Raw genomic sequence first — 24,405 nt, 5'->3', positions numbered from 1 at the left:
CAGACAGGGTACTCTGTCACAATAGTGACAGAATACCCTGTCTATCAAACTCTTGGTCTGCCCACCAAATTTTATTTTGAAAGTAATTCATCTGACTATCCTCCCTATTTGGAGTGGGCAAGTGGGTGGCTCTTTTTTCACTATCCATCACTGCCAGGAATATCCTGTCAGTGAGCAACAGTAAAAATAAAAATATGATCCCATGCCATGAGAGAAAACTCTCATGGTGTCAGGGTTATTACAGTTTTCTTTTCCAAAACCAACCTCCTAATGTGAGAGTTACTTTTTGAAAAAGAAAACCACTTTTTATAAGTTTTGTGCAAGCATACATTAGCAATGATGTAAGCACACTAAACTTTTAAATGGCTTTGTAGTGTGATGTGGTCAGTGAGTTCATCAATGTTTTAATTTGAAACGTCATCATTGATGTCATCAAGGAAGTAATTTATCATGTCATGATATTATGTGAAATCATAACATGCACTGTGGGGGCGCATGCTACAGATATGTTAGTAAAGGATAACTGGTTATTTCTACTGTGATTTTTGTTTTTTAATCATTGCTTTTAATATTAGTACAAGTCCTAACTATAATGTCACTAACCTTTAACTTTGTCAGTGAATATATTTTTATATTTTCACACAGTGACAGCCGTCAATATGGCTGATCTATATCATACATGTGTTTATATATGAATATAGGTATACACACACCCATATATATATATATATATATATATATATATATATATATATATATATATATATTAAGGCTCCAAAAAGCACCAGTACCACGAGTCACTAGAGCAGCGGGTGCTGTTTTTCACGGTGGTGCCCCGCGACGTTTAATGTTTGCTCCAAATTCCCAAGTAATCCCAGCCGGGTTGGAAAAATACACAGCACTCTCGGGGTTCCAGTTCTCAACAAAAAGGATTTATTGTCCAAACAGACGCGTTTCGGGAGAAACTCCCTTCGTCAGTGTTTACATGAGAACGCGCGATGCGGCACCATTATATTACATCACAGTGGATGATAAACATAAAAATAGGACTACTGTAAGCATTCCTGCATCAGCGCCATCTTGAAATGTGCTTTATGTCGCATCTGACCCTATAGATGGTAAATATACATTTAGTCATGTGCATCATCCCTCATAATCATGCCGTGTATCGGCAACGCTACCATTTATCATTTAGACAAATACAAGCTAGCATGTGTGTGGGAAACATGGATATGACGTTTCTGGGACACGAAGTCTACAAATTATTTATATCTTCGGTTAAAGCATATAAATTGTGCATTTCAACATTTAAACCTTTAGGTTATCTAGTTATAATCTTGCCGTGTATCGGCAATTGCAGCCAAAAAGGCTGCCACTCCCCAGAATAGTATAATATATCCACCAAAACCCCCAACATGTTCACACTGTTGATGTTATGTAAAGGCACCCTTGTAGACAATTCTAAACCCTCTTGTCAAATACATTGATTATATAGTCCTTACAGATTGCTTCACAGAGTCAATTTTTTGGAGTCAATTTTTTGCCATTTTACAAAGGTCACAGAGTTTATCATGTCCCAATTACTGGCAATCAACATTAGCCCAGATGAGATGCCAATTCCTCCCCCATATTGAGACCCCCCGGTGCTTTGGTCTCTAAATCAATAATATATCGGGATTCTAATCTTCTAAGCATCTGTAATTTATTGCCTCCTCGTGGATTTTCAGACACACAGTCCACACAGAAAAACCTCAACAGATCCCTGCTGCTATTGTGCTTTATAGCAAAGTGTCGAGCGACCGGATAAGAGAAATCTCTATTTGCGATCGCCCGCATGTGCTCTAGCACTCTCAGTTTCACTGGATTGATTGTGCTGCCGATATATCTCAATTGGCAAGGGCACATCAAACAGTAAACCACATGGTCTGTGTGGCAGGACATGAATTTGTTTATTCTCTTTCCACCCTTGCAGCCTTACACCTTGAATGTTAATGTACGTTTACTGGATGCCCAGGCCTTGCACTTCCCACAGGGGAAGAAGCCCTTTGCATCTTTCAATGTTCCCTGGCTCTTACGTATGGGATTTAAATGGCTCTGGACCATGTAGTCACGTAAGCATCTCGCCTTCCTGAAAGTGATCAATGGAACGGCCGGCATATCTGGACCAATAATGTGGTCAGTTTTCAAAATATGCCACATATAACATTCGAGGTGAGAGGCTGCAAGGGTGGGGCTCCACGTCGTCAGGCGAACAGGAATACTGCACCAGGCGAGGACTGTGGTGAGGATACATCATCCTTGCATGCCAGCGCGACACATCGTTATGAAATTACAATCTCGCAACCTGCCCCCCAAGTTCCTACTCAAGGAAATGAAATCAAGATGACAAATGCAGTACATAGTAGCACAACCTACTTAAGGACTATTAAAACTCACCTGACAACTACAGTTACCAGCATTCCTGGCAACGCAGCTTTGTAAGCCACACCCACTTAGGGCGGACTAGATTTAAATAAACTGCATTTAAATCAGCTGGGTGAGTCACTGTGCCTTTGTGAAGCGTCCATGAGGAAGGGGCGTGTCTGCCCCGAAACGCCTCAGACTTCTTTTAAACCATGTGGAGGGAGGCTGTGAGATTCTCGGCAGGCAAGCAGAGACCGGAGGGTCCAGGTGTGTCGTGGTGAGCCCTCCCTAAAGCGCTCGGTGCATTGCTCTTCAAAAATTTTTTTTATATATATATATATATATATATATATATATATATATATATTATTTTTTTCACTGAAAACTCGAAGGTTACAGGGAAGTTATAGTTAGTTTCAGATTTTGCATGCACTAAACCATAGAATTTCAGCAGTTATAGTGGAAGAGGTGTGGCACAGCGGCCAGGGTGCCTGACTCTGGACTACCAGGTTCATGGTTCGATCTCTGGTACCGGCAGCAGATTAGCCCAGCATCATCTGACTCAGGGCAATAGCTCGCTAAATATTCCCGACTGCCCCCAGCGCTGGGACACCACTTCAGAGGTAGCAGTGTGCTTTACAAATACTGGTATTATTATTATTACTAGCAGCCCTTTTCCGACGTTGTCCGGGAGCAATTAGGCTTCAGGGCCCCCACCCCCCCCGACGTTGTCCGTGGGTCCCCCGGAGCCCTTTCTTCCTATTGCAGTATTATACCTCTATGTTTACTTTGTACGCTTTTGTAATCTGCACACGTAACTTTTTCCTCCTGTAATGCACCGTTTGGCTCACTTTTTTAATGCTCCGTTTGCTTCCTCTTGCTACCTGCATACATCACTTTTTCCTCCTATACCTCTATGTTTACTTCTACGCTTTTGTAACCTGCACACGTAACTTTTTCCTCCTATAATGCACCGTTTGGCTCACTTTTGTAATGCTACGTTTGCTTCCTCTTGCTCACGATGTACGCTTTTGTAACCTGCAAACGTAACTTTTTCCTCCTGTAATGCAGCGTTTGGCTCACTTTTGTAATGCTCCGTTTGCTTCCTCTTGCTCACGATGTACGCTTTTGTAACCTGCACACGTAACTTTTTCCTCCTGTAATGCACCGTTTGGCTCACTTTTGTAATGCTCCGTTTGCTTCCTCTTGCTCACGATTTTCATTTTTGCTTCATTTTTCCGCCACTCACCGCTCCTAAATAAATAAATAAATAACCTACCTCATCCGCCGCTCACTGCTCCTCCCCGCCCGTCCGCCGCTCCTCACCGCCTGTCCGCCGCTCTTCACCGCTCCTGCCCGCGCCATGTCTGCCGGTCCTCCTCGCGCTCCTGGACGCCGTTCCTTCTCGCGCTCCTCACGTCGGGCACGCACGTCGCGGCCGGCGCTTCTTCCAAGGGACTACTTTTTTTGTTGGGTACATTTTTTAAATAACGTATATTTATTAAGTTTATATAGCCTATGTCCATCTGCACACCCTGACGATTACAACAATGTATCGGGTGTGTGGATTGGTGCTGTGGTTCCTGAGTTTGCCCGCCTCAAAGGTTCAAAGTTCTTCCTTTATAATAGTAGTATAGATAGTAAGAGTTATCTCAAGTAGCTATAACTCGTGCCCTAATGTATCTAGAACTCATGCCCCTGCCATGCACAGCATTTTCATCAATAATTATTCGGCAATGTTGCAGTGATTCTATCAACAACATTGTCGAAAATGTAATGAATGATGTAATATGTGGGGTAATTGCCAGTGCATGGCAAAGGTGAATGTTATAGTTACCTTCGGGCATGAGCTATAGTTACTTGAGGTAACTCAAACTATAACTGGTGACTTTCGATGATTTGTTGTTTGCAAAATCTGAACTTAACTTTGATGTCCCTGTAACCTTTGGTATTTAGTGATTTTTTAAGGTAATTTCTTTGTATTTTTGGTGAAGTTCTAGGGTTCTTTTAACGTAAAGAAATATTTAATTACCACATGTTTATCCAACCACCTCTGCTCATGCCCTTTGGTGTGTGCCAGGTGGTTGATCACAGGGCCTCACTATGGCCAGGCCCGGTGGCCAATCCCCCACATGCAGCCAAACCCCTTCCAGCACACGGCCAATGGCACGTCAGGCCCTGTGGCCTTCCCCCTGTATGCAGCCAACCCCACACCATGCATGACCAAAGACCCAGTGGCAGTGGCCAACCCCCCAAAGGGAACCAACCTCAAAGTGGGATATGCAGTCCCATTTACTTCACTGGTTTCAGCCCTAGGGACATCATCTCCTGGGGCCAGGCACATTTTGTAGGAGAGGGGGCACATATCTATCTCAACTGGCCATTTTTGGCCCCAGTGACCCCATCCCTCACCATTGCAATTATTGGGGAGGGGTCAAGTAGCCCCCTTCCTTGAGCCAATATCAGCCCTGGAGACCCCATATCCAGGGGCCTGACCGTATTGTAAACGGGGAGAGGGGCACATAGCCCCCCTCTCTTGACTGATATCGGCCCAGGCCAGTGCAATTAGCAAAGATGGATGGAGCCCATGCCTCCCTGGTCCAAATTTGACCCCAGGGGACCCCAGTGCCCAGAGTCAGCCAATAATTAAAGGAGGAGCACACAGCCCCCCTCCATGGGCCAATTTTGCCTGGGCCAATAATTAGTCGAGGCACAAGGCTTCCCTTCCAAGGCCGATATCGGCTCGGGACCCTAGCCCCTTGGGCTCAGCCAATTAAGGATGAATGGCCTGGTGCCCACCCGGGGAACCCCATGTCCTCAATGGGGGCAGTGAGGGGAGCCCCAAGGCCCATGTTGCCTCAACCAGCTCCATGTATCCAGCAGGAGCTGGCATTGCCCCGTCCACAGGTAGCAGCTAAAAATGCTTATGTCTGTGGGCAGGAGCAACATTTAGATCCGTGTCCCTGCCCGCACCACTGAGGACAGGGAAACAGATCTGAAAGATCTTTCTTCCAGCTGGCAGGAGCATTTATAAAGCTCCCACCAGCAGGAATCAAGCTTACTGTTTGCTCTTGTTTGGTGGGATCTTTGAAATTGTCAAGCGAGAGCAGACACAGTTTTTCCCGCCTGTGCCAATGTGGGGGAGTAAAGTGTTATGTCCCAGGAGTGGGCAACCCTGCACAAAGCTGGATTTGGGCCTGGGGGATGGGGTTCCCACGGCCATAATGGCACCAGGAACAGGGTTGTGCGCCCCCTTCCCCTTTGTTATTCCAGCCCGGCCCCGGGGAATGAGGTCCCTGGGGTCGAAATTGGCCTGGAGAGGGGGCCACGTGTGCCCCCCTACCTAAAAAATACTGCACATAATCCTCCTGGACTAGGCACATCCATTAAAAATACACAGATAATTCACTGTGAAAAAATGTATTGTGCTGATATTGTTAAAACTTTCCTTCATGTACTCGTTACTCGCTGCTCAGCTGATGTCTTTGTAGAGCCCTGCTCTGGTATCCAAAGGCACACTGATCCAGGACGGGTTTCTATCAGGAGACCTGCAGTGCACACGTCAAGAGCTCGTCTGCTCTCAGCGACCACCGCTGCTCTTGCCATATCCCTTCCTCCATGATGCCTCCTTCTGGTCCTGGGGCTTGGTGACCGTACTACTTTCACAGCAATATATATATAACCCTCTGGCTCTCCTACCCTTAAGAACCTCAATAATCTCAATAATCTAATTTCCTACCTAAGATGGTACAAGAAGAACCTGGGGATATCCAAATTCGGTAGAGGAGATGAGATCAAGATTCTCTTTTGAAATGTACCTTTTGCATAATAGTGATTCTTTCCCATTTTTGTTCTTGTCATTTCGATTGGCTTGTTTAACTCCTATGACCGCTTTTAGCCTCTTCAAAGCGCAAAAAAAATTGGAAGGCATTACTGTTAAAAGAATGTAGCGAATAGTCTTTGAATGTCAATGCTGAACTAGTGTAATACAATAATCATGTTTTGCTGAATGCTCAATTCCCCTTCTTATGTCTGCGGAAGGTAGGCTTGTATGCATCATCAACCTGACACAATTGTGTATTTTCCCTTTTTGCCCTCATCAGTAGCATTTCATGTGATGCTTCTTCTTCCTTTTCACCCTTTTCTCAGGTGGTCCATCACGCCACTGATGTACCCATCCTCATTTCTGTTTAGCATTCCCAGCACAGCTTATGTTGTCTTGACCTGCATCAACCTCTTCATAGGCATCAATGGAAGTGTGGCTACATTTGTTCTCGAAATGTTTAAAGATGAGGTAAGTCTTTTCCAAATTCTTGGTAATTAGTTAGGTTAGTCAAAGTGAGAATCAAAAGATGTGTCATTTCTTAAAGCAACGTATAAGAACTTTGCAGTATTGGTCTAAGCAATATCCAATATCCTACATTGCATAGCAATTGAACGTTATGTGCATACTGATTTGCATACTGATCAGAAAAGAGTCAGATGCATTCTACTAGTGGGCAGGAAATATTAAATAAAGAAAGTATAGCAATTACAAGGTAAGCAAAAGAGGTGTGTTCAAGTGCAGGTCATGAAAGGTAATATAGTTGCGGATTACACCCACAAAGTAGCAATTTCCAGGAAGACAGCAGAGTCACAAAAAAACAAATTAATGGTTTATGTTAATTCTTGCAGCAATTCACATCATTTACATTTTAGGATAAGCAGGAAAAGTGAGAAAATACTTGGTGGGTGATTACAGTGTCCGGTGGCACCGTCTTGGAAACGGGACTGAACGACCTCCGGTCGGCGGTCCCTCCCACCTGCGCATTCCGACATTTCCCTATGGAAGCATGTGCTACGGCTATAAACCGGACGTAGCACATGCTCCCATAGGGAAATGATAGGTGGTGTTAATCCCTGCACCCTCTGGCAGGCACCTCATAGTACCTGCCACGGGGTGCAGGAATTAACAGCAGGGCAACTGGAGGCCATAAGAGAAAGGGGGCACTGGTAGTGGCCCCGAAACACACTTTCTGACAGGCTTTCCATGTCAGAAAGGCTAGCATGTTAACCCTGCCGGAAACCGTGCATCGTAATCCGGATGGCGTAAACCGCCGTACATTTGGATGACGTGCAGGTTCTCACTGGCTGACTGGCTCCATCAGCCAGTTGCGGAATGCCGGGCCGTTTTTAATTCTGACCGACTGAATCAAAATCAGCTGATCAGAATTGAAACCAACAATGTCGGTCGTAAGGCCTCGAACTTGAGGTCGGAGGGCTCTGACTGCTAAAGTAATCACCCCCTTAATATTATTTATGACGATAGTTCCTATTCTGAAATAGTTTTTCTTTTGTTGCTATGCTCATTTTTGAGTTCACAGATGTATAGAATGTTTTTAATGTAGCTCTATACCACAGCAGGGTCCTGCTTGTTCTGTCTTTTTTTTGTCACAAAAATGTCTTTGATCATTTTGATCCAACCTCAATTTATTGCTTCTACATTTGAATATCCTCGTCAGTTACTAAAATGTCAACATTTTCCCCCACTTGCTGGATCTTCATGAAACAAGATATCCCTACAAAAGGCCTAACTTCCTGCCTGCTCAATTTGGTGCAGTCATCAAACAGTGCTAAAGTTATTGGCGAATGATCACGTTTTGCCCCCATTTCACTTTCTCATTGCACCAATGTACGTGCACAGAACGTTACATATTAACAGAAAACTAAACACATAAATACCTAGAATTTTGTCCAGAAAAATTCAGAAGGTGTTATAGCTTTAGGGGTTATTTGTCAAAGGGGGCAACGTTATTAACAATTGAACCTTTTTTGTCCCACCATTAAATGTTTCCCCACGTTTAACCGACTCATCAATAGTAAACTAAAGTGTGCTTGCCATGTTTTGTACATCTGCATAAAATAATAAGCAAATAAAGATTGTATTGACTCCCCTTTTTACGTTTTCCACCACCTAGTCGAATCTCATTGAAAACTAAGTTCAATGCAGTGGGTTTACATAAGCTACCACCCTACCACATTTCAAGCAAATTAAGAAACAGCACCATTGTTATTAGCAGGTCAACACTTTTTAATCCCTCACCTCACCCTAACCACCCAGCTGTGAAGAATGTGCATATTAACCGAACACTAAACATGCAAGTACTTATAGAATGTTGTACAGATTTTTCAGAAGGTCTTAAAGCTCTCAGCAAATCAAAGATGTTTTTACTCTGCCCCCATTTAAATTAGCCCTAGTCTTATCAGAGCTGGATTACCCAAGTGGCTGTCAGGATTTCAACTATCAGACAATGCCTCAACTATCCGAGCCTGGAGCCAACTCCACATTTTACACCTGTTCAATCCTTGTGCCAGACAGCCGACCCCATCCCCTGCACTGCTACATGTAGCACACCGCTGTTTTAAATGGAGCGTCTTCATTACCAAAGCAATCCACCCATACACCTAGGGACTAGGGCCACCCCTGCACAGACAAAGAGTGGAGAGCCATTGTAAAATATCCTGCACTTGTTCTTCGCAACACACATTTCCGCCTTATTCAAAATTACATACTCCACAGGGCCTCCCTCACTCTGGCAAAGATAAACCGATATTATCACCGCAACGAGACTGCCTGCCCCCCTGTTCCCTTCTTGATGCTGGCCTGATACACATGCTGTGCGACTGTCCCTCCCTGCATCAGTACTCGCTCAGCGTGATCTCTCGGTTGGTAGACTACATGGAAAGACAGGTGCCCCATACCTGGGTGGCCTGCTTGTTGTGCCTCACTCACAGAGACAAGAAGCACAGGGCCACCACACGGTTTAAAGAGCTGAGGCTGCTCCTTCCCAAGTGCTTAATCACTCAGGGTTAGAGAGTACCGATGCCAATTGCGGTCTATGCATGGTAACTTTCCATGTGGCCCTGTGCCTGAGCGGTAAGCATTGCTTTGCGCAGAGAGTGTGTGGCCTCTGCAAATACCTGCTAGCACCTAGCTGGGATGCTAACCTGTCAGACTTCCAAGTGACCTTAGCACCTATTGACATGCCTTCCGAGGCACTCACATCTCCCGGGACTGTGAGAAGCCCCTCCAGCCCTTGATCCATTGCCTAGAATGCCTGACTCCCCCAGAAGTTTTCCCTCCTCCCACGTTGGTATCTGCTGGTACAACCCTTGTTCCGACTAATTCCCTGTAATGTCGTATACAGATCCTTCCCTCCTGTCAAATAATGTCGTTGACTCTCCTGTTGATGCCTCCCCATTTGAGAAGAAATACCTTTTAGTTCTTATTTTGGTATTATTTTATCTTTTCAGTTTTAAATTGTTTTTAAAAAAAAAAACCTCATTGAATCTTTGGCGTAATGCAATTTTGTCAATTGTTGATACAACTATGTACTACAAGCATTACACGACTGTTACATATATTTGTACTGTGTGTAATAAGTATACAACAAAATACAATATAAAGATTCAAACAAAGAATCAGAGCTGATTTTCATCCGGGATTTATTTAACTGAGGTTAGCTAGAGATAATAGTAGAAATGTCTGCCGAATATTGTGCTTACTTGACATAGGTGCCAAAGTTATTAGCAACGAACCCTTTTGCCCCACCTTGAAATGAGTCCCTATGTTTAACAGACCTACAATTACGTATCTCATCAAGAGTAAGCTACAAAATAGCTGCCAAATTTCATGCAGCTCCATGACGTTACACTGAAGTAATGAGTCAATAAAAACGTATTGACTCCCCTCTTAATTTTGCCACCACCTTGTTGAATATCATTGAAATCTATATTCAGTGCACTGGGTTTCATTTGCTAACATTCTGCAACATTCAAATCAAATTTGTCACAAAACACAATTACCCCATACACCATAAATTGCAAAATTGTTTTTCACAGTAGTCCCTTTTATTGACTCTGTATGTATTCAAATGATTTTACTTTTTCTTTTTCTATTCTTTTATCGCATTTCCAATTATCCTCTTCAATTTACATGTGCTACATTAACAATATTTACAACATTTATACTGTACATTTTATATATACATAGAATTTCTGTTTTTTTATGTACATTTGAAGAGTTACAACTATCTCCTATACACAGTGTCCTACTGACTTAGGGATGTCAAGGTATACCTTTTTCTTGATCCTATCCACATTAATCAGTAATGGTCCCAACTTATAGGGTCAAAGCATTATATCTTTCAATACGAATCCTCATATTTGTAGCAGAAAATGTCTTTTTCATACTATAAATTAGTCACAATATCTGACTTTTTATTTACGCTTTTTCTTAAACTTTATGACCAAATAATATCGCCGACGCGTTTCGACCTTGTCTTTGTGGGACCTGCACTTTTGTTTTTTATCAAGGTCTTCCTCAGGGCTGTATTTACACTGTTGTACGACAAGTTAACCGCCGTCGTTCTTAATGATCTGGGGCCAGGGAAATGCGATAAAAGAATAGAAAAAGAAAAAGTAAAATCATTTGAATACATACAGAGTCAATAAAAGGGAATACTGTGAAAAACAATTTTGCAATTTATGGTGTCAGGGGTAATTGTGTTTTGTGACAAATTTAGTTTTGATTCAAGCCCCTGTTCTCCTAAAGGAATCATCCCCATTTATATAAACCACATTCAAATCAAAGTCATAATAAAGCAACAGCAATGTTTTAGCACATGAACACCTTTTGTAGCCTGCCCTTCACCACAGTTTGAGAGGATGTCCATGCAAATTATCAAGAACAAGCTAAACATGCTGTATGTCTGCCAAGTGTCATGCAGATTGATGAAATAACACCACATTTATTAGCAAATCAAAGATCTTTCGATCCCCTGCTTTAATTTCGCCAAACCCCCTTATTGAATTTTCATGAAACCTTAGAATCCTGAACTGGGCTTGGCTTAAGTCCTAACAACCTACCACATTTCTTGCAGGTTCATTAAACAAAAACTAAGATATTAGCAAATGAAAACGTAGATGTCCCACGCCTTTAGCTTGTCCCCGCTTGATGGAAATACAGGAAATTTGACATACTAACAGAAAACTAATCACGCTTAATTCTTGACACGTTTTGTGCAGATGTGTCAAATGGTACCATAATTATTAGTAAACAAACTTTTTGGGATTCTCTGCAACTGTGTTCCCCCTCCATTGCAGATCTGCATCAATATGATGCTACCATGCATAAGCTAACCAAGGGGCCTATTAGGATGGCGGACGGACCTGCGTCCGTCCGCCACCCCCGAGGTGGAGGGACCGCCCTCAGGGGCAGCGGCGGTCCCTCCGGTGCAATTAGGATGTGACCGCCACCCTGGCGGGCACATCCCGTATCTTTAACCTTGCGGCGGGTGCTGCTTGAAGCAGCACCCGCCGCAAGGTTAAAAATGCATGTTTAACATTTACATGCACAAAGCGGCAGGCACCGCGCGGTGCCTGCCGCTTTGTGCGTGTAAATGCTGGGGGGTACCATAGGTACCCCCCATGTGCACCCCCCAGCCCCCGACACCCTGGGGGCCTGCAACGGGCCCCCAAACACCAAAGACCACATGCTTTTCCACGGCGGAAAAGCCGCTGTGGAAAAGCATGTTTCTCTGAACATCGTAATTTGGCTGATGGTGTCTTGCAGACACCGCCAACAAATAGCCCTCCACCCCCCGCGGATCAGCGGCGGACGGACCTGCCGTCCGCCGCTGGTCCCACCGCAATCCCACCGCCATCCTAATCTGGTGGTAGGTATTTCCTGTGGCCGCGGCAGTGGATCCGCATCCTCCAGGCCGGCGGTGGCTTCCGCCGGCCCGGAGGATGCGGATTCACCGCCATCCTAATCGACACCAATGTTCGGTGCCATACTTTTTGCAGATTCGTGAACTTGCTCTAAAGTTGTAGGTAAATCAAAAAATACTTAATCAAATGAATAAATATCTTGTCTTGAAATGTTAACCCTTTGAAGATCACTCAGCACCTTTTTCTAACACAAATATCTACTGCAAGGACTTACTCAAAGTTAAAAAAAGAACACATTCTCAGCGTCATTCTATGTTCATGCCAAATTTGCTGTACATCAGTTCAACGTTTTTTACTGTTTTTCACTCCTCTTTTGACAGGTACTTTTAACTTGGGAAAGTGAATGCAGCTAGGACTCGTTCCGTTTCCCCTTCCCGACCGTCAGACAAGGGATGCTCCCCCTACCAGACAAACCTCTCCCCTTCCTTGCCACATTCTTCCCTCCTCCTCCCTCCACTCCCACCTTGCACAAGTTTTCTGCACAAATGTACCAACTGTTCAGAGAGGGTGATAAACATATGCATTAAACCTCACGTAAAAGGGAGTACTATTCACAATACTGCCCAGTAAATTCAAATCAATACAGGCATTCCATTTTCAGTGGGGAGAGGCTTGTAATAGGAAAGAATATGTGAAGAAATACCAGTAAGGAACTGATAATTCAAGCAACCAGGAATCTCTGTTCTTAGCTCGTGATTGAGCCTTAGAGTTCTGAGGGAACAGAAAATCCTCCAGTTTCAGGAGGGCACTCTCTCCACTGGATGAATTTTCTTCACCATCATCTTCCTATGTGATTGGAAATTCAGCTGGTGAATGTTACTCCAGATTTGCAGTTTTCCTCAGAATTTGGAAGACTTTAGGATCGCTCCAAATTCTAAATCAGGCCTAGTGTCACCAATGCGGTCTTTGTAATATAGACTGATATATTTAATTTTAGGATGCTTTAAATGTCCAAAACCAAGATATCACAAATTGAAATTTGGAAATTATTTGACAGGTCCCCACAAGATATGGGAAATATTTCTGGGGCCCTTGTGAAATATGGGTTTCATCACAATGACAGCTCACATCCATGCGACACAGGTCAAGTTAAGTCAAGTAGTCTTTATTCGAATGCATAAAAACACATCCATAAAAGCATAACAAACATTAAAACAGCATTATAAAGTACTTATCCGAGGATATATATGACCTACATTGAAGAGGATAATTGGAAATGCGATAAAAGAATAGAAAAAGAAAAAGTAAAATCATTTGAATACATACAGAGTCAATAAAAGGGAATACTGTGAAAAACAATTTTGCAATTTATGGTGTCAGGGGTAATTGTGTTTTGTGACAAATTTAGTTTTGATCAAAGCCCCTGTTCTCCTAAAGGAATCATCCCCATTTATATAAACCACATTCAAATCAAAGTCATAATAAAGCAACAGCAATGTTTTAGCAAATGAACACCTTTTGTAGCCTGCCCTTCACCACAGTTTGAGAGGATGTCCATGCAAATTATCAAGAACAAGCTAAACATGCTGTATGTCTGCCAAGTGTCATGCAGATTGATGAAATAACACCACATTTATTAGCAAATCAAAGATCTTTCGATCCCCTGCTTTAATTTCGCCAAACCCCCTTATTGAATTTTCATGAAACCTTAGAATCCTGAACTGGGCTTGGCTTAAGTCCTAACAACCTACAACATTTCTTGCAGGTTCATTAAACAAAAACTAAGATATTAGCAAATGAAAACGTAGATGTCCCACGCCTTTAGCTTGTCCCCGCTTGATGGAAATACAGGAAATTTGACATACTAACAGAAAACTAATCACGCTTAATTCTTGACACGTTTTGTGCAGATGTGTCAAATGGTACCATAATTATTAGTAAACAAACTTTTTGGGATTCTCTGCAACTGTGTTCCCCCTCCATTGCAGATCTGCATCAATATGATGCTACCATGCATAAGCTAACCAAGGGGCCTATTAGGATGGCGGACGGACCTGCGTCCGTCCGCCACCCCCGAGGTGGAGGGACCGCCCTCAGGGGCAGCGGCAGTCCCTCCGGTGCAATTAGGATGTGACCGCCACCCTGGCGGGCACATCCCGTATCTTTAACCTTGCGGCGGGTGCTGCTTGAAGCAGCACCCGCCGCAAGGTTAAAAATGCATGTTTAACATTTACATGCACAAAGCGGCAGGCACCGCGCGGTGCCTGCCGCTTTGTGCTTGTAAATGCTGGGGGGTACCATAGGTACCCCCCATGTGCACCCCCCAGCCCCCGACACCCTGGGGGCCTGCAACGGGCCCCCAAACACCAAAGACCACATGCTTTTCCACGGCGGAAAAGCCGCTGTGGAAAAGCATGTTTCTCTGAACATCGTAATTTGGCTGATGGTGTCTTGCAGACACCGCCAACAAATAGCCCTCCACCCCCCGCGGATCAGCGGCGGACGGACCTGCCGTCCGCCGCTGGTCCCACCGCAATCCCACCGCCATCCTAATCTGGTGGTGGGTATTTCCTGTGGCCGCGGCAGTGGATCCGCATCCTCCAGGCCGGCCGTGGCTTCCGCCGGCCCGGAGGATGCGGATTCACCGCCATCCTAATCGACACCAATGTTCGGTGCCATACTTTTTGCAGATTTGTGAACTTGCTCTAAAGTTGTAGGTAAATCAAAAAATACTTAATCAAATTAATAAATATCTTGTCTTGAAATGTTAACCCTTTGAAGATCACTCAGCACCTTTTTCTAACACAAATATCTACTGCAAGGACTTACTCAAAGTTAAAAAAAGAACACATTCTCAGCGTCATTCTATGTTCATGCCAAATTTGCTGTACATCAGTTCAGCGTTTTTTACTGTTTTTCACTCCTCTTTTGACAGGTACTTTTAACTTGGGAAAGTGAATGCAGCTAGGACTCGTTCCGTTTCCCCTTCCCGACCGTCAGACAAGGGATGCTCCCCCTACCAGACAAACCTCTCCCCTTCCTTGCCACATTCTTCCCTCCTCCTCCCTCCACTCCCACCTTGCACAAGTTTTCTGCACAAATGTACCAACTGTTCAGAGAGGGTGATAAACATATGCATTAAACCTCACGTAAAAGGGAGTACTATTCACAATACTGCCCAGTAAATTCAAATCAATACAGGCATTCCATTTTCAGTGGGAAGAGGCTTGTAATAGGAAAGAATATGTGAAGAAATACCAGTAAGGAACTGATAATTCAAGCAACCAGGAATCTCTGTTCTTAGCTCGTGATTGAGCCTTAGAGTTCTGAGGGAACAGAAAATCCTCCAGTTTCAGGAGGGCACTCTCTCCACTGGATGAATTTTCTTCACCATCATCTTCCTATGTGATTGGAAATTCAGCTGGTGAATGTTACTCCAGATTTGCAGTTTTCCTCAGAATTTGGAAGACTTTAGGATCGCTCCAAATTCTAAATCAGGCCTAGTGTCACCAATGCGGTCTTTGTAATATAGACTGATATATTTAATTTTAGGATGCTTTAAATGTCCAAAACCAAGATATCACAAATTGAAATTTGGAAATTATTTGACAGGTCCCCACAAGATATGGGAAATATTTCTGGGGCCCTTGTGAAATATGGGTTTCATCACAATGACAGCTCACATCCATGCGACACAGGTCAAGTTAAGTCAAGTAGTCTTTATTCGAATGCATAAAAACACATCCATAAAAGCATAACAAACATTAAAACAGCATTATAAAGTACTTATCCGAGGATATATATGACCTACTATAATAAGTTAAAAATGTACAGCAGACTTAAAATACCATTTATATTGGCCAATGTGCAAATCCTAATCCGCTATGGTTACAACTTTAATGGCGGACGTGCCTGGCCATATTTTATAAAGTACCTATATGCTGATATATATTAATAAAGATCTTAAATTATGACTATAAAGATAATATATTGCACAGCCCTAAATGTAACAAAAAATTCATATTCAAAACATTTAAAAATTGATACAGCGCGATCTGATCATATTGTTAAGACCATGTTCTTTCTGATATAAAAAAACTCACATAAAAATGACACCATTCTACAGCATATTTCTAAAGAAGGTAGAGTTTGCAGGAATAAGTAAGCGGGCAGGCATTGAGTAAAGCCATGCTGTTATAATATTGGGATGATGTATATTTTCCGTGACTTGTGTAAAACTTACAAAGAAGGACCACATACATGCAATGTGTCCTGGGACAGCCGATTATCACAAGGGCAGTGAGTCAAATTTACTTTAATTGAACTTTGGAAATTAATTGACAGGTCCCCACAAAATATGGGAAATAATGGGTCTCATCACAATGACAGCTCACACCCATGCTAAACAGTAAATCCACAAGAAAGTTAGATAGGTTTGATAATGTGGGTTTTTCAAGTACACATGAAAACACCCCAGATGGCGTCTTGCTTCTTGCCAGGTTCTAACTTCAGTCTACAATGACAGAGTATAGAACCTTAAAGCCCTTACAGTCTAATTACATATCATGTGTTCTGGTGTACTGCTGACAGGGAGTACTTTTACTATTCAGACTATAAAGCATCTCTCCCTTTTTCTTTCTTTTTTTTTACACAATGTTAAAAGAAAAGAAGAAACAACATAATATTTGGTCCAGGCAATGCATAAAATAACTTATAATATTCAAACTGCTTATAAAGACTTTGCTAATGTAAAACCTAGAATTAAATTGTGAGAGAGAACAAAAACGTATCGAAAAGAACAATATTAAAAAATGACAAATTCCTCATGACAACAAAGTCTTCACTTTGCCCATGAATTGCTTCCTACTATATTAGTGCAACCTAAAGCATTAAAATGGTCCACTCTTCTCTATGATTCTTTACAGCCCCATCAGCTAAGGTGTGACATTTCTCAGAAGTGTTCACACATTTCACCGATCTGGACATGCTCCAAGTACTCCTTGAGTTCACAAAGCTTCAGGTTTCCTAACATATAGAATGGTAAAGGAACCCATAAACTGGGTTAATCCTTTCTTCTGCCAATCTGGTTTCTTTAACCAGAAAGGTTCAGTCACCTTCCACTTCTTAGCTATGACAGAGTGTTTCTTGTCATAGCTCTCCTAATACACATGTTAGTATCTTTCATTTCAGTGGCTTCTCAATTTTACATTGTAACACCCTCGTTGTCCCCAGACAATGTCCAAGCAGAATTTAGTTTAGTTTGCCACTTGACTCCCTAAGAGAAAGTCTCTGTTCCACTTAGAGTTTGCACACACAACTTCACCACATGGTTCACATGGTTGGTAAACAGTGAGAATAAAGCAGTCATTTGATGTTATTCCTATATTCTTCAAAAAAGTGTTTCTCTTGTGCGAAATGAACTGAACTCCGTTGTCTGTTACCAAGTATTTAGGCACACCTTCATTGGCAAACGCATCATTGAAGATTTCAAAGACCCCTCTGGTGTTTACTACACTCACACACCTGGTGGATAACCACTGAGAAGAATAATTCACTAGTAATAGCAAATATCTTCCATTATTAGGTAAAGGGTCAAATGGACCATAATATCCACACCCAGTTTCACCTAAGGTTGATCTGGTATTATTACTGGAGATAAAGGAGTGTGAGAGGTAACCTTTGACTTATCATTATTGACACATTTCAAATAGTCCCTGACCATCTCTTCCACTTGGCTATCCACACCTGGCCACCAGTATTTTTCTCTCACTGTTGACTTAGTGATGTTTCTACCTAAGTGCACCTCATGTGCCAGATTAATCACTTTCAGCCCTCCTTTCCTCTGGAGGAATGCTCCTTTGTCCCCTCAGCAATTCACTGCCACTGAATGTCAATTCATTTCTAACATTCCAAGAAGGTCCTATCAGGGAATCCAGGTTTTCGTGACGTGGCCACCCACTTTCTACGTGATCTTTAGGTTTAAGGAGCATGGCATCAGTTTCTTTACTTTTGTCCCAAACCTCATTCACTTACTCAGCATACCTCTAGATAATCAGTTAGTTCTTGAATATCTATTTCTACAACCAGCATTACAGAAAGATAATCTGCTGCCTTATTAACAAGACCAGTTACGCATTGTAACTGAAAGATGAACTCCTCCAGTTCCTCACTCCATCTCCTCAGCCAAAGAGTCAACAGTTCACTGCCTTTACAAGAAAAGGTCTGAACAAAAGGAACATTTTCTGACCTAACATAGAAAGGTAGACCCCAAAGGTTAAATTAAAAATGACGTATAGCCCACATCACTGTTAACGCTTCTTTTCTACAACAGAGTAATGACTCTCTGATTCCTTCCTTGCTCTAGAGCCAAAAGCCACAACTTTTTCTTCTCCATTGTCAAATTGAGCCAATATAGCACCCAACCCTTTTAAACTTGTGTCTGTGGTCAAAATGGTATTTTTCTTTACATCTAAATGTCCCAAGGTTGGATTCTTCTGATTCCCTTTCTGAATTTTCTTGAATGCAATCTCACATTCTGGAGACCAGTAGAATAGCAAGTTGTTTTTTAACAGCAATCTAATTTTCTCAACTACAGAAGCAAATGCTTTAATGAACTTCAAACAGTACTCGGCCAGAACAAAAAAAGATATGACTTTATCCTTATTTATCAGTGTTGGAGCATTCTTTATACCATCAACGAACTCAAATTTGGGCTTAATGCCCTCACCAAGAATTACATACATAAGTAAGTTACCAATGTCACCCTTTACATACATTTTTCTTTCTTTACAGTCAAGCCATTGTGGGACAATCTCTTCAACAATAGTCCTAGGAAAATCATGTTCCTTTTCATCACATCCAAAGATCAGAATATAATTCTAGAAAACTAAGGTCTGGGGAACAACTTCCAGTACTATTTTCATAACCATTTGGAAGCAAGCAGCTGCGGAAGCTAAAACCAAAGGCACCCTCAAAAACATATATGTTCCCAGAGGTGTACAAAGGATGTAAGTTATTTTTAATCCTAATGAAGTGCCACTTGATTGTAGGCTGATGACAGATCTATGAGATTGAAAACATTGGCACCAGTCAGCATATTCAGTGTTTCAGAAATATAAGCAGGGGTTACGATCTACCCTGCTACAGTTATTTAAAACTCTACGATTCTCACACATGCATATGGACTTGCCCCGTGCGGTGGTTCTAAAACTATGGGTACCAACCACTCTGAAGTCTCTAGTTCTTCAATAACATTGAATTGCAACAGTCTAGCCAGCTCTGCTTTAAGGGGTTCAAGCATCAAATTGGGGACCCTACGTACCTTGTGTACAAATGACATCCCGCGACTTTTGAAAATAATTTTCTGTTTAAAATTCTTCACTAAGCCTAGATTGTATGTAAACACTTCAGGAAATCTCTCAGTGTCCTCTGACATACACCAACATCACTTGCTCATGAACATTAGGGTTTAAAGTAATACCCATGTCCTCTAGATGATGCCACCGCACCAGATCTTATCCTCTATTGGCATCATACAACTTTCCAATTGTAGCTCTGTCTTTATATGAGTTTTTCATAATTACATAACCTAATACATCAATTTTCATATCACTCTAATGCCACAGGTTTATGCCTGAAGCCTTCATATCAATCTATCGGTCCCAAAAATTCTCTGCCCATACTGTACACCAATCTTTGTGTAAGGTGGCCCAGACTCCGCTAAAATTGAAAACATTAAAAAAGTTAATACCCCAATTTCAATCTAATACTCGAGCATTATCAAAACTCCACTATCAACTGCGGAGACATCATCCTTTACATTCAAAATTATCTTTAAGACCACACAACAAATGCTATTCCTATTCCAGACCATATCACACACATTCACTGTTGTGCAGGGTCAAAATCTTTCTTTTCTACATCATGTTTTTATCAAAACACATGGTGTATTTTTCTGAAATTCTACATTTTTACCACATAAATTAGTATTTCCTTTTCACTATTCTATAGACGACATAGCAGTAGTTATGATGCCACCAGAACCTTTTGATGGCAAAATGAAATGTTATTGCTAAGGGTGGCCATAGCTCATGAACGTACAGCAAAATATGGAACAATATGCGGAATTTGCAGAATTATATGAGGAGCGTAACATAGCATTTATCGTTATTTACTTAGTGCAAAATGCATCCATGTGTCCAAAAAGGACTGCAGATGTATTTTGTGCTAAGAAAAGAGAACTAAATGCAACAAAACACCAACAGTAGCAGCCAGCTGCTTCTTGTGCTCAGTTCCTGTGCTCTTGCAGTAGGCTTTTCTGTCCAAAATGTCTCTAAATTATGTGAACTGTGTAATCGTGTCATTTTCAGTAATTTTGAGTCACGAGAGCAATGCAAAATGACTGAAATTATTCAGAGTACTCTGGAGTAAGTGGAATTGTGGCCAGTACTGGGTATTACCCAGATGCTCATTCTGACGCAAAGTCGATCAATCAATCAATCAGCAGTTATATAGCGTAGCAATCACCCCTAGGGATATCTAGCCGCTGAGGGTGTCCTGTCACTGTCTGTAGTCAGCCAGGGCGGGTGTTGTACAGCTGTTGACTGGCAGGTCTGCAGAAAAGAAAATACCATACAGGAAAACATGTAGTCAGCTACCCTGAGGTGGAAAGTGGGATCGAACCTCGCAGGTATCAGGTCACGAAGGGGGAAGCGAGTTGACAGACTCGTACGCTAGGCAGAGGCAGTGGAGAATCACTCTTTGGTCAAAATAGAACCAGGGTCCCTTGGACTAGAAAATTATGTTTTTGTGGTTGTAGAACAGTGGTTTAAATGCATGATCCTCCTTACGAAAAATAGACAACTGTACATTATTAGAATCAACAATGGATGCCCATGGCCCATATATATATATAATTTTTTGTGATTTCCCAAAATAATATTTTTACCATTTATGTATGATTTATTTCAGATATTATGAAATTGTTCAAAATCGGGATAATCTCTGGACTTCTTGTTCCATCTGGAACTATCCAAGTTTGCATAAAACAGATTCCAAAACCGGAAATTGCCAGAATGCATGACTCATCAACACATTTGCCCCACAGCCTTTACATCCTCCTCTCACCCCCGAGCGTAGTGCCTCCCACAAAGTTGATTTAAAATAAAACATGTTTAGGTTCTGTACTTTAAAAACAGTAACTAGCATAAGCAAATCGTTTTTTTTACCGTAACTGATAAACAAAAAAAGTTATCTGTGTGGAACAAGTATCCCAAGCTTTGAGTATGACAAGACTTTACTTGCCTGCATGCCTTGCTTTTGCCCTTTGTCATATCCAACACAAACATTTATGTCGCAGCAATTTCCCTCGCCTGTGATGCCTTCTAGTGTCGCAGGCTCAGCATGTGATTAACCTTGCAGTTGGCAGTGCGAGAGGGTGACCTCCTTTAACACTAGTCTGACCACTTTGTCAAAGGTCTGGTGTATAAGGAAGCTGGCCATCCTGAGTGGGCTATCCATGATGATGGACTTTTGGCCTTGCTGGTTGCCTTGTAAGAGCCAGCATAAAACCTGGGCCAGGCGGCTCCACGCGTGGGGAACATTTTCGGGATCGACTTTCAGACAGAAATATACAGTTTAGGAACTGCCCACAACTTTAGGAATTAGGAAAATATGGGTTTCCTACACCAGAAATATACCATACTGAATTTGTCCCTAGATACAGGTTGTTCATATATCTGATCCACATGGCTGAAAAATGACGGCTTTCTGATCCCATATAATTATTAGTATCGCATACTCCTGGATAGGAAGGCTTTCCCTCACGAGCTAGCCATTAATGCATACAATATTATAGTCTAAAGCAACTTAACAGAACCTCTCCTGAAATACTGATGCAGGGTACACACATTTTCTGTTGCGTTTCTGTCTTTGAATTTTTCTGGATGAATATATTCTTAACAAGCATTTGCAATGCAATAGGTCTCGCATTATTAAAGTTTGAGCTATTGGCATTGCTAATAATAATGCAACACCAATAGCTCAAACTTTAATAATGCAAGACCTATTGCATTGCAAATGCGTGTTTAGCTTGCAGGGATTGTGTGTGCATGTAGATGATTGTAGCAGCAACATCGTGGATTTGAAAACAATGTATTCTTCTATCAAAAAATTGGTTTTCCTAAGTCTATTGGGACTATGCGACAAAAATGTAGGCACTGCTGAGATTCAAACTCAGGATCGCCTGTTTACTAGACAGGCGCTTTAACCAACTAAGCCACAGCGCGTCCTGCAGGATGAGGTGTCACGCACAATTTCTTGGTGAAGTGCCAAGCAGTGCACAGTTTTCAACGTGCAAACTGTTACTCTTTTTCATCTGCTTCCAACGGGACGATGGAGAACACAGAAAACCTGATACACAAATGGAAAACTGACAAGGGTCATGAAAAGTGTACATCCGCACACATACATATCTGTATTCCTGCAGTATGCATTCATTACAGTATGAACACAATACACCGATGGAGTAAGTGATATACATACGTGAAAGTACAAAATGTAAACAAGAGTGCATTGATACAAAGGCCTCCTATATATATAAGACACATATCTTACATAGGTAATCCATGTGCCCTTTCCTGCACCTCTCGTGACCCCTACCCGCCCCACCTGTGCAGCACAGATGTCAACGCCACATACTGTATCTGTAAAGCGCCGATGAACTCACAAAGAAATAAAAGTGTTTTACATGTTTAATGTTTTCTTCGATACCTTGTCTCCATCTGCAAAGATGAAAAAGACATGTTGCCCGCAACTTTCTCACCAGAGAATAAATGTTAACTCTGATTTAAACAGCACTTCAAAAGGTGCAATTCCGATTGTAAATTTGACACTTTTGATCTTGTGCAAATATTTGTTTATTTGATCGTTGCTTGATTGTTATTTTTAAAATGCAATAAAGAATTGAAATACAAAAAAACAGAGAGTCCCACGAAAACCTAGAGGCTGTGTTACAGAAAGGGTTCGCCAGTGTCTGACAAACCTACAGGGCAATCCGACAGTGCCCGAGGGGTGGTATTATAGGTCTGTTTGTGGGCCGGTTTTATGATCTACTTCACCGATTTATACTGTTGATTTCTCTATTAAATCAAATATAGGAAGCTCAAGCAAGCTCAGATCCATTGTCAATAAGCCAGCACATCACACTGGTATTAAACAGATTAAAGAACAGTCCTCACTCTAAGGCGCTACCTTAAACTTCCTGTACAGTCCGCGTGGCTTTTCCATTTCATGAATGTACAAGGAAAAATAAAAACAGCACTGGCCAATACGGGGGTCGAACCCGCTGCGTTCCTTAGCTTCAGCAGCATTGATTAACAACACAGGGCAGATGCCTCAACAAACATGCAGATGGGACATTCCTAACTCATCACAAAACACTTGGAGGTGCTCAGACATCCTGGGCCGACTTAGAACTTGCACATATCAGGAAGCAATCACCAAGGGACAGGTACATTACTTGAACTGCACTCAATGCGCCTGATTAACAAGAACGACAGGATGAACTACTCAAGAGAAGGATGGCGTAAATCGCGAAATCACTCCTCTGCCCCCTAATGCTGCTCCAACCTCCCCCACAAAACAAGCTGGCTCCGTGGAGCGACGGGGGGAGGGAAACTGAAGGCGCGTGATGCGCGCACTGAATAACGAGGCTTGGCCCAAGGGAGGTGGCAACAGGAGCACATGAGGCACACTTTAAAATGCTGTTGGTGTCGTGCGAGCTCGCGTGCATATCTCCTGTCCTGCGTGCGCTACACAGGGAGTTCCCTCTCACGGGAGACAAGAGATGGGCCTGCGCAAGAGACGGACTGGAAATGAGCCTTACGCACGTGAACATCTCCTGTTCACGTGCGCGTCCACATTTCCAGTCCGTCTCTTGCGCGTGCCCATCTCTTGTCTCACATGAGAAGCAAGTCAGCAACAAAACTTCTCACTGGCGGGCGCGCTTCGCGCTGCGTTCGCCAGGCGTGACCTAAAAAGGGAGCAGCTGCCGATGTACAACAGATGCTGAATTTAATCTTTGCACAGATACATTCCTCTAAGTTAAGGTATGGGTATCTCCTGATTTATTCTGAATCTAAATTGTTTTTGGATCTCTGGTCGAAATGTTAAATATCGCTGGTCTTTGAAAGTCACACCAGGAATCCCAGAAGTGGAGTGACTTGAAAAAGTGAAATTAACTATGTGCACAAAAGAGTAACGAAACAAATTACTGAAGTGGTCTGTGCTGGC

At 42.4% G+C, this 24,405-nt stretch overlaps 1 protein-coding gene and 1 non-coding gene across 4 annotated transcripts in view; one reads left to right on the top strand and one right to left on the bottom strand.

Annotated features, from left to right (window-relative positions):
• The window catches only part of LOC144818798 (phospholipid-transporting ATPase ABCA1-like), a 3,252,877-nt gene that overhangs the window by 2,423,591 nt on the left and 804,881 nt on the right, over nt 1-24,405 (top strand). For all 3 annotated transcript variants that reach the window (XM_078676562.1, XM_078676560.1, XM_078676561.1), the window contains exon 39: nt 6,553-6,697. In XM_078676562.1, the coding sequence (XP_078532688.1) occupies nt 6,553-6,697 (145 nt within the window). The remainder of the gene's footprint in view (nt 1-6,552; nt 6,698-24,405) is intronic.
• TRNAT-AGU (transfer RNA threonine (anticodon AGU)) lies at nt 22,327-22,400 on the bottom strand. The gene has a single exon. It is a non-coding gene; the product is annotated as a tRNA-Thr (tRNA).

The sequence above is a fragment of the Lissotriton helveticus genome, chromosome 2_1 (assembly GCF_964261635.1).
Source record: "Lissotriton helveticus chromosome 2_1, aLisHel1.1, whole genome shotgun sequence".
Lineage (NCBI taxonomy): Eukaryota > Metazoa > Chordata > Amphibia > Caudata > Salamandridae > Lissotriton > Lissotriton helveticus.
The sequence above is the reverse complement of the archived record's forward strand: the minus strand, read 5'-3'. Positions and strand labels throughout refer to the sequence as shown.